This window comes from Simochromis diagramma, unplaced genomic scaffold (genome assembly GCF_900408965.1).
Source record: "Simochromis diagramma unplaced genomic scaffold, fSimDia1.1 OVJJ01000107.1, whole genome shotgun sequence".
Lineage (NCBI taxonomy): Eukaryota > Metazoa > Chordata > Actinopteri > Cichliformes > Cichlidae > Simochromis > Simochromis diagramma.
This window is the reverse complement of record NW_024387209.1, coordinates 9,318,387-9,331,762: the sequence shown is the minus strand read 5'-3', so window position 1 is coordinate 9,331,762 and position 13,376 is coordinate 9,318,387. Positions and strand designations below refer to the sequence as shown.

Here is a 13,376-nt window from a genome sequence, read left to right as displayed (position 1 = left end):
CTATGCAGGAAGCTCCTTTATAAAAAACAGATCTTTCCAGGGAATGTAAACATGTGGCCAAACATACAGGGAGTGCAGAATTATTAGGCAAATGAGTATTTTGTCCACATCATCCTCTTCATGCATGTTGTCTTACTCCAAGCTGTATAGGCTCGAAAGCCTACTACCAATTAAGCATATTAGGTGATGTGCATCTCTGTAATGAGAAGGGGTGTGGTCTAATGACATCAACACCCTATATCAGGTGTGCATAATTATTAGGCAACGTCTTTTCCTTTGACAAAATGGGTCAAAAGAAGGACTTGACAGGCTCAGAAAAGTCAAAAATAGTGAGATATCTTGCAGAGGGATGCAGCAGTCTCAAAATTGCAAAGCTTCTGAAGCGTGATCATCGAACAATCAAGCGTTTCATTCAAAATAGTCAACAGGGTCGCAAGAAGCGTGTGGAAAAACCAAGGCGCAAAATAACTGCCCATGAACTGAGAAAAGTCAAGCGTGCAGCTGCCAAGATGCCACTTGCCACCAGTTTGGCCATATTTCAGAGCTGCAACATCACTGGAGTGCCCAAAAGCACAAGGTGTGCAATACTCAGAGACATGGCCAAGGTAAGAAAGGCTGAAAGACGACCACCACTGAACAAGACACACAAGCTGAAACGTCAAGACTGGGCCAAGAAATATCTCAAGACTGATTTTTCTAAGGTTTTATGGACTGATGAAATGAGAGTGAGTCTTGATGGGCCAGATGGATGGGCCCGTGGCTGGATTGGTAAAGGGCAGAGAGCTCCAGTCCGACTCAGACGCCAGCAAGGTGGAGGTGGAGTACTGGTTTGGGCTGGTATCATCAAAGATGAGCTTGTGGGGCCTTTTCGGGTTGAGGATGGAGTCAAGCTCAACTCCCAGTCCTACTGCCAGTTTCTGGAAGACACCTTCTTCAAGCAGTGGTACAGGGAGAAGTCTGCATCCTTCAAGAAAAACATGATTTTCATGCAGGACAATGCTCCATCACACGCGTCCAAGTACTCCACAGCGTGGCTGGCAAGAAGGGTATAAAAGAAGAAAAACTAATGACATGGCCTTGTTCACCTGATCTGAACCCCATTGAGAACCTGTGGTCCATCATCAAATGTGAGATTTACAAGGAGGGAAAACAGTACACCTCTCTGAACAGTGTCTGGGAGGCTGTGGTTGCTGCTGCACGCAATGTTGATGGTGAACAGATCAAAACACTGACAGAATCCATGGATGGCAGGCTTTTGAGTGTCCTTGCAAAGAAAGGTGGCTATATTGGTCGCTGATTTGTTTTTGTTTTGTTTTTGAATGTCAGAAATGTATATTTGTGAATGTGGAGATGTTATATTGGTTTCACTGGTAAAAATAAATAATTGAAATGGGTATATATTTGTTTTTTGTTGAGTTGCCTAATAATTATGCACAGTAATAGTCACCTGCACACACAGATATCCCCCTAAAATAGCTAAAACTAAAAACAGACTAAAAACTACTTCTAAAAACATTCAGCTTTGATATTAATGAGTTTTTTGGGTTCATTGAGAACATGGTTGTTGTTCAATAATAAAATTATTCCTCAAAAATACAACTTGCCTAATAATTCTGCACTCCCTGTAAAAGAAGATGGAATTTGCTTATTAACGGTGCAATGCTCACACAGTCTGTGTGCATTAAAATGTTTATGTGTGCAGTTGAGCTCACTGCTAAGAATATACAGTGATCAGTCACGTTAGCACCAGAGCTTGTTCTTCGGGACCTGGTAAGTTTGGAAACCAGATCAGCGTCTTTGTCTCTTTCAAAACCCTGCTGAGGAAGGCCAGAGGGTTAGACAGATACTTCCTCCTCAATAATGTTTGGCTGGTGGCACGTAACAATGCCAGAACTGCTGGCTTCTCGGCTGAGCATTGGATTTGAATATGAATAACATTTTTGTCTGCCTGTCAGTAGTTTTAATGTGGCTGATTTCAGTGTACTCTGGTTACTTAGTGTTTAATGAGTGGTCACAAAACTGAAGCAGTGGATCGTTACCTAACAGATGTTCTTTACAGTACCGATCAAACAGCCTCTGCAGAGCACGAATAAGACCAGAGTGAATCGAATCCATGCTGCTCTACAGATGTGGTAATCAACCGCCAGAGATGGGCAGTAAGGTGTTACTGTAATCCGATTACTTTTTTCAAGTAATGAGTAAAGTAAGGGATTACTATTCAAAAAAAAAAGTAATTAGATTACTGTTCCTTTCCCGTAAGCACGCTGCGTTACTAAACCGTGACTTTTGTTTGTGAGTGGGTCTCATGACAATGACGTACGAGTGTGCAATGTCCGTGGCTGCAGCAGACGTGTGCAGATCAACAGTGTGGGAGAGAGTACGACCATGCAGCATTTAAAGCATGGACGTACTGACATTACTGAGCTTGATTCCGTGAAAAGTGACAAAAACAGTAGCGTTCGCTGTACACTCTGCGTTGGAAGAAAACTTCTTTCTACAGCAAAAAATTAAACTTCAAACCTGAGCAAGTACCAAGCACACTGCCACAGGAATGTGGAATTCACAGAGAAACCCCCGGATCCTCCCACTGACATGACCGCTGCTCCACCGGGCAAACCTCCACCTGCTCCACTCCTGCTAAACAGGTGACAATAGATTTAAGAGCGACAGGACTCAGTCCTGCTGAGTCTTTGATTTTATTTTTTTCTGTCTTTTACTTGCATCTATTTGAAAGAGTGAGCGTAAACACACATACTTATTTTATTTTATATGCTGGAATATGCAGAAAATAGGTTTAAATGTTAAACAAATTTCTTCCAGTCAAAGACAGCTGCATATAATTTATTTTTTGCTTGATGTAATGTGCATAAAGTTAAAAGATTAAAACTAATAAAACAAGTTTTAAAACGAGACTTTTTCATTTAATTCAATTTTATATGACGGATTATGCAGAAAAAATAGAATTGGGCTGAAAGGTCTGTTGCTTTGTTCAGGTTGTGTATCGTGTTTTCAAAAGTTTTTAAAAGTAACTAAGTAATAAAGTAACTAATTACTTTTGAAAATAAGTAATCAGTAAAATAACAGGATTACTTCCTTGGAGAAGTAATCAGTAATTAGTAACTAATTACTTTTTTCAAGTAACTTGACCAACACTGTCAACCGCTATCTGAAATCACTGATTTAGCGTTTTCATAACTTCACAAATAACAAACAAAACTGTAAAACTCACAACTTAAATTAATCAATTTCAAGTTAAGTGAACGAGAGAGCTCTCTGACCAGTGATATAATTTGTAATTCACCAGCAGGAACCACATCCTCATTTCAGGTTTGATAGCATTTCTGGTAGATAATGGCAGATGGATTGAGAATGAATTGAAGCTGCAGTTTATGGAAGGCCTCAGAGGGGACTGGCGGCGGCTCCTGGGCAGAGCCCCGTGTACTAATGAGAAGTGAATGAACTGAAAAATGGAGGGAGGGTGGGGCACAAAAAAGAGAACAGTTTGTAGAGCCGGAGAGTGGAGTGGGGCAGGGGGTCATATATAGGGGTGTGTATCAAGGTGTGGTTGTGAAATCTGCAATGACTATGAGTCGTTCAGAGAGGAATATATCAAACCCACAGCAACACCAGCATAATGAAGTCTGCTCACAGACTATATAAAAGACAGACAGAGGCCCCGTGCCATCACCTTTTGATTAAAGAGGCTGTCATGAAGCCCAACAGGAGTCCACTGGCATCTTGATGTTTAGAAAATGCACTTCAAAAAACTTTTATATTCAATTTTATATTTTTTTGTGCTTTTAATTTTTTTTCTATCCACCCATCAAGCAGATGACAGAAGAACTTGTGAGGGAATATAATTACTGATTTTAATAGCGTAATGTGTTACATCATTGTGTTACTGAAAAATGTCATGTTGGGAAACTTAGAGTAAAAGGTTAACATGGAATATGTTACTGGTAGACGAGTAGTCTAATGTTTGTTTCTCTTGTGTAAATGCCCAGTAAATTGATCACCGGGAACACCCCTACACTCTACTAATGTTAACTAATTTCATTACATTTTCCATGTATTTTTATCACATGAGTAGAATCTAAAATGTTACATTTATTGGAATCTGATCAAATGAAACGTACTGGTTTACATTCAGTTTATACCGAGCACATTTTCCTTAATGATTAATTGTCTGAATAAATAAACCTTTGATTTTATGTATTGTGTCATGCTTATTGAGGGTGAAGAATCATTGTTGCAGTGCATACTGCCACAGATAATTAGAGAGGTAAACAAATATTCATACTCCCATCCTCGTACCCAACCACCAAGAATCACCAATTATCCGAACAAGCTTGGACTGCGGGAGGAAGCCAGAGTACCCAGAGGATCATCATCATCATCATCATCATTAAAATAAAAAAAATAAAAAAAAATCAAGATATTTAATGTTACTCTGTAATCTCAAATACCAGCACATCACCAAACCACAGCGTTTTCTTCTGTTTGTGTGTGTCGTGATTCTCATTGTCAGATCACTGTTGTCAGAATCCGTCTGCTACGCCGGCCTCGTTCGTGTCTTCCTGTGCTCATTTCTGCAGCTGATTTGAGGGTGGCGCCATGTTTATTTATGCGTGAGAGCAGGCAATATGAGAAAAGTCCCACAGCAGGACTGCAGAAATGTGACAAACATGTCTAATGAAGACAATACAAGAAAAATATTCAGTGAAGAAAAAGCTTAATGAACACAAGAACCCTGAAAAACAAGGTGAAGGAGGCTGTTATCCTCACCCTCATCAGTATTACAGGAAACTCATATCTCTACATACAAACCAGTGTGGAGGTGATAAGGATCACAGATGCAAAAAGCTTGTTTCTTTACTTAAGTTAAGCACCAAAATGCATTTACTGCAGAGGGGGAGGAGTAAGCTGAACATCAGGTGACAGATCTGTCCAATAAAAAATGTCAATCAAACACTTGAAGCAAACATCATATTCTGGCACACACAGGCGCAGTCTGTCAAATCTAAACAGCTTTCTAAAGCGGGCTTTAAATACAGTTTTTCCTATTGAAAGATAAAGTGTCTCACTACTACAACAAATAAGATCCCGAACAAACAAAAAGAGACACAGGAGGAGTTATTTATCCAGCCAGCAGTCTCGTCCTTGACACACTCGGGATAAATGAAAAGAGAAACCCAAAGGTTTAGCACAAAGTGTTGGGTGATCAAATATGTTCTGCCTCAAAAGAAGCAAAACTTCAATAAATGCAGCAAGCGTGAAGGTCGACTTCACAAAGGTGCTGATGGCAAAAACACTCCACGTTGCTTTTGTAACCGGGAGAAACAAGAGCCGTGGGAGGCTAAAGTTTGAACGAAACAGGATCCTGGCACGAGTTAGCATGCTAAAGTGCTTTTTCTACATGTTGCCTTTGATTTTGAGAACAAATGTTTAATCTGTTGGGTGTCACATTTACCAGCAGGGTGTTGCAGTAATTAGCAATGCTGTCCTTCGACTGACAAACCAAACAGCAAGCTCTCTTTTGACTCGTCTTTAGATCTTTCGCACGCACAAGAAATGTGGCATCAAAGGAAAAGACGAGAATGTGTTACTCACTGAACGCAGCAATGGCCAGGATGATGGTGACCACGATGGACGCCCAGGACACCCACAGAGCCTTCTTGCGGTAACTCTGTGCTTCGTGAGGCTTCAGACGCATACTGCTCTCCAGGAGACCTGCAGACAGTGTCGCAGGGCACAGTGACCCACAGTATTCAAACAGGGTTTGGAGTTGCTTTTAAAGTGGAACTTTAATCCATTTTGAAATGTTGTGCCACATATACACTGTTACACTGAGTAACAGTGTATATACTGTGTTACTGTTACAAATTTCCCACGCGTGGGACTAATAAAGGTTATCTTATCTTACAATGACAGCTGCTCGTGTTAGTTTTAAAACAAATGAGGTGTGTGCAAGTAATCACACTGCTCTGAGCGCTCCGTTTCAAACTGATTTTTGTACTCTTGGATGTCACCGAGAGAGAGACTCCTGGGTATAAACTACCTGCGACTCAAAAAACGCTGCAATTATTCAGAAATAATTTAGTTTAAAGGAAGAATAAACTTTAATGAGAAGGAGCGAAAACGGCTTTTTTGAGACTGACTGAATTAAGGTCCAGTATAAGATTAATCTGGACTATTTTGAATTTAACTCAATGCAAAGCTACACTAGTAGAGTCGAATCATAAAAACATAAAACTGAAATTAAGCATAACAGGACTGTCTATCACAGGGCTAACACTTACACCAATTTACCTAAAGAGAAGAGGATCCAGAGAGGACTCACACAGACAGGTCCCAGGCAGATGGGGGACTGAACTCAGACCCTTCTTGCTGGGATTCAGCAGTGCTCATGATTGCGCCACCACTTAAATTATATACTGACAAAGAAACTTTTGTTTTTGTCATCATCTTATGAACTTATCTTGTGAACACTTTGACTGCGTGTGTCTGCTGTTTGGTATGAAACAGGTGATGTGCAGTGGAGCTTTTTTCAAGACTGAATCGAAATATGGTGGAAAATCTAATCTGAGCCTGGAGCCTAATAAAGGGAGTTTTTCCTTCCCACTTTCACCAAATGCGTTCCCAGAGGAGATCACCTGCTTGTTGATTTTCTCTGTATTATTGCAGACAGTATTGTAAACAGCCATGTTAGAGGCTGGAAAAGTAAAGCACCGAGTTGATAGATGCTACAAAGCCTTGCTGATAAACTGATGATGATGATATGAAACTGACTGATAAACTCATGATGATGTGTATCATGTGATCACTGATCAGTGTTCGCAGGCTAATACAATCTATCCATCTAAACAACCAAGTTTGAATTTTGTTTTGTTTTTAAAACTAATATTAGATACATAACCTCAGACATAAAGGGTACAGATAAATACTTACTTGGTGTCCTGCTGGCTGAAAGTGAAAAGGCACTGACCAAAAGATGGCTAACACAGGATCCACCAACCTTAAACAGCTGGATTAATGTAACACTAGAGATTTATAAGATGGAAAAGATTACTTTTTTTAGTGAATTTAGAGTATGAGAAATGTATAAACCCCTGGGGAAAATGGCTCTGCTATGTGGGATCTATAAGGCCAGATATCGCTGCTATCCACCATTAGAGTGGCTTAATTTGCAAAGTAACATGTACTAATGCTATTTATGCCCTCATCTGCTACTGATGGTGTTGTTACTCGAATGTCCTCTCTCTGGATGCATACAGTTACAAACTATGTCTATCTGTAAATATGTTTTGTTTTTGTTTCACACTCTTGTGAAGGAAAAAGTTTTTCTTCACTTGAAGTGATGGCACACACCCAGACTTCTATGCTCTCCTGTATATGAGTCTTAAAATTAAGATACGTGTCAAGTGATGTACATTTTATTTTATGTATAACATAAAAAAAACCCTAATATTAAAGGATTCTCCAATAGTTATCATTCCTGGACTGTGTTGTGATCACTGAGGAGGACAGAAGCCTCAACACTGAAAGCCATTCACACAAACCAGCACCTACTCTTTTACTCCCACCAACCACTTGAACACCAACTTGGAGTGAACAGGACAAGACTCAGTTGTACACCTGCACTTAAAAGAGAAAGAACGATCTTTCGAAGATGACAATGTTCGAATTTTATGTTTGAGAGAAGAGTAAAGGAGGCCATCTACATCCGCTGTGACTGAGCAGCGTAGAACAGAGGTGGTGGCTTATGCAGTCTTGAGATCCCTTCCCAGGCATTTCAATCCCCCCCTCACACCTTGCCTCAGTAGCTCACATGATGATGGGGTGATGGTGTCTCACTTAGTTGGCCCCAGTGAGAGTACTGACCCACACCTTTTTAATAACACGTTGACTCACATGACACGTCACATGACCTATAGTAGGTTAAAGAGCTTTGAGATCACTTCCAAAGGGGACAGCTATATCTAGGGGGTATTACCCGAGGCTCTCCGCTGGTTGTTTTAGAAGTGATGAAGCCTCTATTAATGAGATGCAAAACGTCTTCACAAACCTGGTGAAAGTGAATGTCAGAAAATGAACAGGAAAAGCTACAATGTGCTGGTTTAAGCTGTGAAACACCTGCTACTGTTTAAATGCTGCCTGTGGTCATCAGCCTTCCCAAAGACAAGACTCCACTGATTCATTTACAGAATCTGCAGGCACCACTATTTCACGTAAGATGTCTGCACACTCTGTTTGCACATTCTGCACTGCATTACTACGCAGATCTGTGAATAATTTAGCATGCATATTGGTCACCACACAGTCCAGTTATGAAGCAGCCTTTTCCCTCAGAAATCATACATGATTCACGGACAGTGTGGAACATCTGGGGGCAAAATTTAGGGAAATGTTTTGAGCAGGCTACAGTTGAATGAATTAAAGTGTATTTCCAGTGCGTGTACAGTAAAACAAGCACCGGTCTACACGGCATTACGCACGGTGTGTGTCTTGGCCACGGGGCATCCAGAGAAACTTTAAACAAAATTCAAGCCGCCTACCTCTGTCGTCTATGCTGTCATTTATCTTCATCTCTTGGTCCATTTTAAAGCCCTCTGCGTGATTTTCTGTGTTGGGCTGCTGCTGTATAGAGTCCGCCTGCTCGCACCGTCCGTTTACCGCCGTGGGGTCCACAACTACAGCCGGGTCCGGGACAGTGGTGGAGTCTGGCGGTGTGGGCTCTATCATCTTCTCGGTGGGGGATCGCGGTTCCATTGAGGCACTCCACAAATGTCTCACCTGGGTGAGAAGCGCAGGCTTGCAAACAGACAGAGACCCAGAGACAGACAAGGAGGGAGGGAGACTTCTCACAGGGTGCCGAGCCAGTTGCGCCAAATTACATACAATCAGGTGAAATCGTACCGGAAATTAGAAGTTGTACATTTCAAAACAAAAGCCTTTTTTGAACCGTATTGGAGAAAAAAAAAGTGTTTTTTTTGGTTAAAAATAGACAGTAACGTTGAATATTTCATATACTTTTTTTTATTTGATATCAATTAACTATCATCATGCTATTGTTTTAGACTACAGTCTGCTCCACAAATGATTTGCTACTTTTTGAAGCATCCTTTTTTTATTTCCTGGCTGTGCTTTTCACTATTTCGACAGCAGCTCTGAGGGTAATATTGTACTTTTTTTTACTTCACTTTTTTTGATATGATAAGTAGCAGTTGCTAGCTACTGTAGCACTTCAGATTAAAGCATTAAAGCCACTGAACCTACGCTATAACACATTGTTATAAACTGACCTATACTGGGGGGATGAAATGGTTAACGTTAACCCGCCCTCGCCTAGAAGCACTTAAATACTGTTTTTCCTTTTTCCTATACATTGGCTACAATAGGCTGTGTAATAATAATATGTAGCTTTAGCCCCTTAGTTTGCTGACATGATTTAACAAGCCAGGTTAGGTAGGTAGTTTTAACCGAGGAACAGTAGGTATTTGCTAATTAATTCAGCCTTATAACTTAGTTCCCAAACAAGAGATGAGATTTATTTCGAAAGTGTTTGCCGGAAGTGGTTTGTGTCAGAGCTGACACACTTGACAGAAAGACGTTGCGCACAGTCTGGACGAGACGTAGGAGACGGAATATTCACATCAGGCTCCGATTCGCGACTTTGTGACAGATAGCCGCACCTGGACTCTAATTACTAGTCTAGTGGAGGTCACGAGACCAGTGCTCGTGCTGCAGCTCAAAAGTGCACTTACCGTCGCGCTCTGCACTGCGCGTTCGCGAGGAAAACATCTGTCCCATGTGGATTCAACGAGCTGACGGATGTGAGCGCGTGCAGATAGTGGTGCCCCTGTCACACACCTGTCACGTACACTACATAGAAAAGAAAATAATAACACAAGCTTACTTTTCCATATTGATTTTTTATTTGTAACCGAGAACTGGGAAAAGAATGTGCGTATTTATATATTCATATTCAACATGATAACGGGAATGCCTCTAATGCGTTCATGCTCAGGAAAAAGCAGAAATATGTAATACAATATATTTATAGAGCAGTTCCCACCGTATGAGCTCTTTCGGCCACTCACACATAAGAAATATTTAGGTATGGGTCAGAAGTAGTCAGTTTAGCCTGTTTGTGTAAGATTGGATTTCACATTTAACTTAAGTAGAAATATAATCATCAAATACATATTCTCGTCAGGGTAATCTGACCACTAAGTACTTGTTTGCCATTGTGAATGTGTGACAATCATGGTGACATTTTTCTTTAGCAACCACTGGCTCTTAAATAAATAGTTATTTTACTTTCATTGAAATTATTTTTCTTTTTGATTAGTTTTGATCTTATCAAGATGTTTGTTTGGTCATACTTTCTTTTCTTTTATTGAATTTATTTAACATATAGGCTATTGCGAGTTTAGCACAAGTACAACATAAAAGACTTATTATAGTAAAGTTGTTGGACTTTTATTTTGAAAGAAAAAAAGAATCGCTGCAGCATGTTTGGATGAACATTACAGTTTTATCTGCTTGTTTTTATTTTTGTTACTTTTTACTAAAACAAGACTATGCATTCTGTGAGCTAAATTCTATTCCTAACAATATTTGTAAATCTATTAATATTTCCATTTTTATTATATCTTTCTCTCAGTCTAATCTGCTTAATCTAAACATCAACGATATAACCTATTTAAGTTGACAGAAGAGTCAACATGCCTGAGCTTTCAGTTCTATTCTTGGTCTCTGCTTCCCTTTAGTGGAGGATGTAGAGTAATACAGCTTGTGTTCTACTGAGTGTGATATATATATATATATACATATACACACACACATACATATATATATATATAGATATATAAAATTTTGGGTCTGCCTGGACTTATATGAAAACCATAGCAGGGTTTCAAAATCCCCAGAGCAGCAGTCAGATCATTTTAGATGGTTTTAATTCAGACAGAGATTTTTCAAATGCTTTAAATATGTTTTATGCTCGTTTTAGTTCTTCTGATTTTAGCGAGGATATTTTGGAACTGAAACAGAAACTGAGAGATACTCAGCACTTTATCATTGAACTCAGTGATGTCAAAAAGGCCTTTCATACAGTCAATGTAAACAGGGTCCTGATAATATTAGTGGCCGCCTAATTAAATCTTGTCCTGACGAACTCAGTCCTATATTTCAGGTTATTTTTAATAAATCCTTGCAAACACAACATGTGCCCTCTCTCTGGAAAGAAGCAGTCGTGGTTCCTGTCCCTAAATCTAGTCATCCAAAAATTCTAAACGACTTCAGGCCTGTTGCCCTCACTTCAGTTGTAATGAAAGTCTTTGAAAAAATCATCAGAAATGTGATTATGAAAGAGACTGAACATCAGCTGGATCCAATGCAGTTTGCAGTATAAGCCCAATAGAGGAGTGGAGGACGCACTTTTGACTCTACTGAATCTGATTCTTAAATATGTAGAGAGTAAAGGGACTTTTGCAAGTCTTCTTTTCATTGATTTGTCTTCAGCTTTTAATACAATACAGCCCCATATTTTAATTAAAAGACTTTTAGAACAGTTTGAAATCAGGAAAAACCTGGTGGGCTGGATTTTAGATTTTTTAACTGACAGGTCACAAAGAGTGAGAATAAATGGGATTCTGTCTGATCCAGTGTTCTCCTCCACAGGTTCTCCTTAAGGGTGCGTCCTATCGCCCTTATTATTCATTCTCTATACAAATATGTGTCAGGGCAGACATGAAAACACGGTCATTATTAAATATGCAGATGACTCTGTTATTGTCAGCTTACTGAAAGAGGGTGAAACTAACCACGGTCCAGTCATTGATGACTTTGTTCAGTGGTGTAAGGAGTCTTATCTCCAGCTGAACATATCTAAAACAAAATATATGGTGATTGATTTTAGGAAACAACAAAATGGGCACGTAGTCACTTTAATTAAAGGTCAGAAAATAGAGCAAGTACAATCATATAAATATTTTGGGACCATAACCAATGAAAAACTGAACTTTGATCAAAATTGAAAATCAGTTTGTAAAAAGGGTCACCAGCACCTTTATTGCCTTAGGAAACTTGCTCATTTCCACACTGACCAAAAAATGTTAACTTTGTTTTATCGTTCTTTTATTGAGTCTGTTTTATCCTTTTGTTTGGTGGCATGGTTTGGTCAGACCTCTGTCACAGAGAAAAACTCTCTAAATCAAATAGTGAGATGGTCCAGTCGTCTGATAGGTGAGCCACAGTCTTGTTTAGCCTCCCTGTACTCTAAGCAGGTACAGAGGATGGCTTTATCAATCCTTAAAAATAGTTCCCATCATCTAAGGGGTGAATTTCAGCTTCTTCCCTCAGGACGGAGGTTTCTATTTCCGAGATGCAGGACAAAGCGTTATAAAAATAGTTTTGTCCCCGTTGCTGTCACTGAATTAAATAAGAACTGTTTTTGATTCGAAATATTAAAATTACTATATATGTGCCACGGTGAGGTTTATATCTTTACTAGGTATGTGTGTTTTTAAAAGGATGCCAAATGCTGTCATTTTTTCTGTTAAGCAAATTTACCTTGCCTATGGGTGTAAATAAAGTTACCTTGATATATATATATGATTTTAAGATTTTGGTCTAGCAATATACTACAAGCAAGAGATTGTAGCTGTCGAGCTAGCACTTGAAGAGAGAGTCTCCCTTCTATATTTACTGTGGAGAGCAGAGCAGCGGCGTAAAAGACGTTCTCGCCGTACCTCAGTGTGTTAGGTGACGGCTGTGTGCGGACAGGGATAGGACCCAAGATGCAGACTCCAGAGACAAACTTAAACCAAAACAGCTTTAATGATAACATAACATAACATAACATAACATAACATAACATAACACAACACAACACAACACAACACAACACAACACAACACAACACAACATAACATAACAACATAACACAACACAACACAACACAACACAACACAACATAACATAACATAACATAACATAACATGGGAAAAACTCAAAATAAACTAACACCGGTGGACTGCCAAAACACACAGCAAAATAAACAGTAGATCACAACATGGACACAGAGAAACACAGGGCTTAAATACACAGAGGGAGCAATCAGGGAATGAGTAACAGGAGGGAAATACAGCTGGGGCAAATCAGGCCTAACGAGACCAGGGGAAGCAAAACCAGACACATTAACATCAGACATGGACTTCCAAAGTAAAACAGGAAACATAACACAGACTCACAGGCAAGCACTAAAACAAAGGGAACAGAGACGTGGGACCAGGGCAGACACAGACACTGACTGGACGTGGAAATACAGCAGACAGGGGAGACAGCAACAAAGGAACACAGACAGAAAACCA

General features: G+C 39.7%; 1 protein-coding gene across 1 annotated transcript in view; it reads right to left on the bottom strand.

Moving 5' to 3' along the window:
• LOC120746236 (transmembrane protein 163-like) overlaps positions 1 to 8,908 on the bottom strand; it is a 32,544-nt gene extending 23,636 nt beyond the window's left edge. Inside the window, exons 1-2 of the mRNA XM_040051602.1 lie at positions 8,556 to 8,908; positions 5,611 to 5,730 (exon numbers count right to left, since the gene is read on the bottom strand). Coding sequence (XP_039907536.1) covers positions 5,611 to 5,730; positions 8,556 to 8,769 — 334 coding nt within the window. The 5' untranslated portion in view covers positions 8,770 to 8,908. The remainder of the gene's footprint in view (positions 1 to 5,610; positions 5,731 to 8,555) is intronic.
• Between the last annotated feature and the right edge of the window lie 4,468 nt (positions 8,909 to 13,376).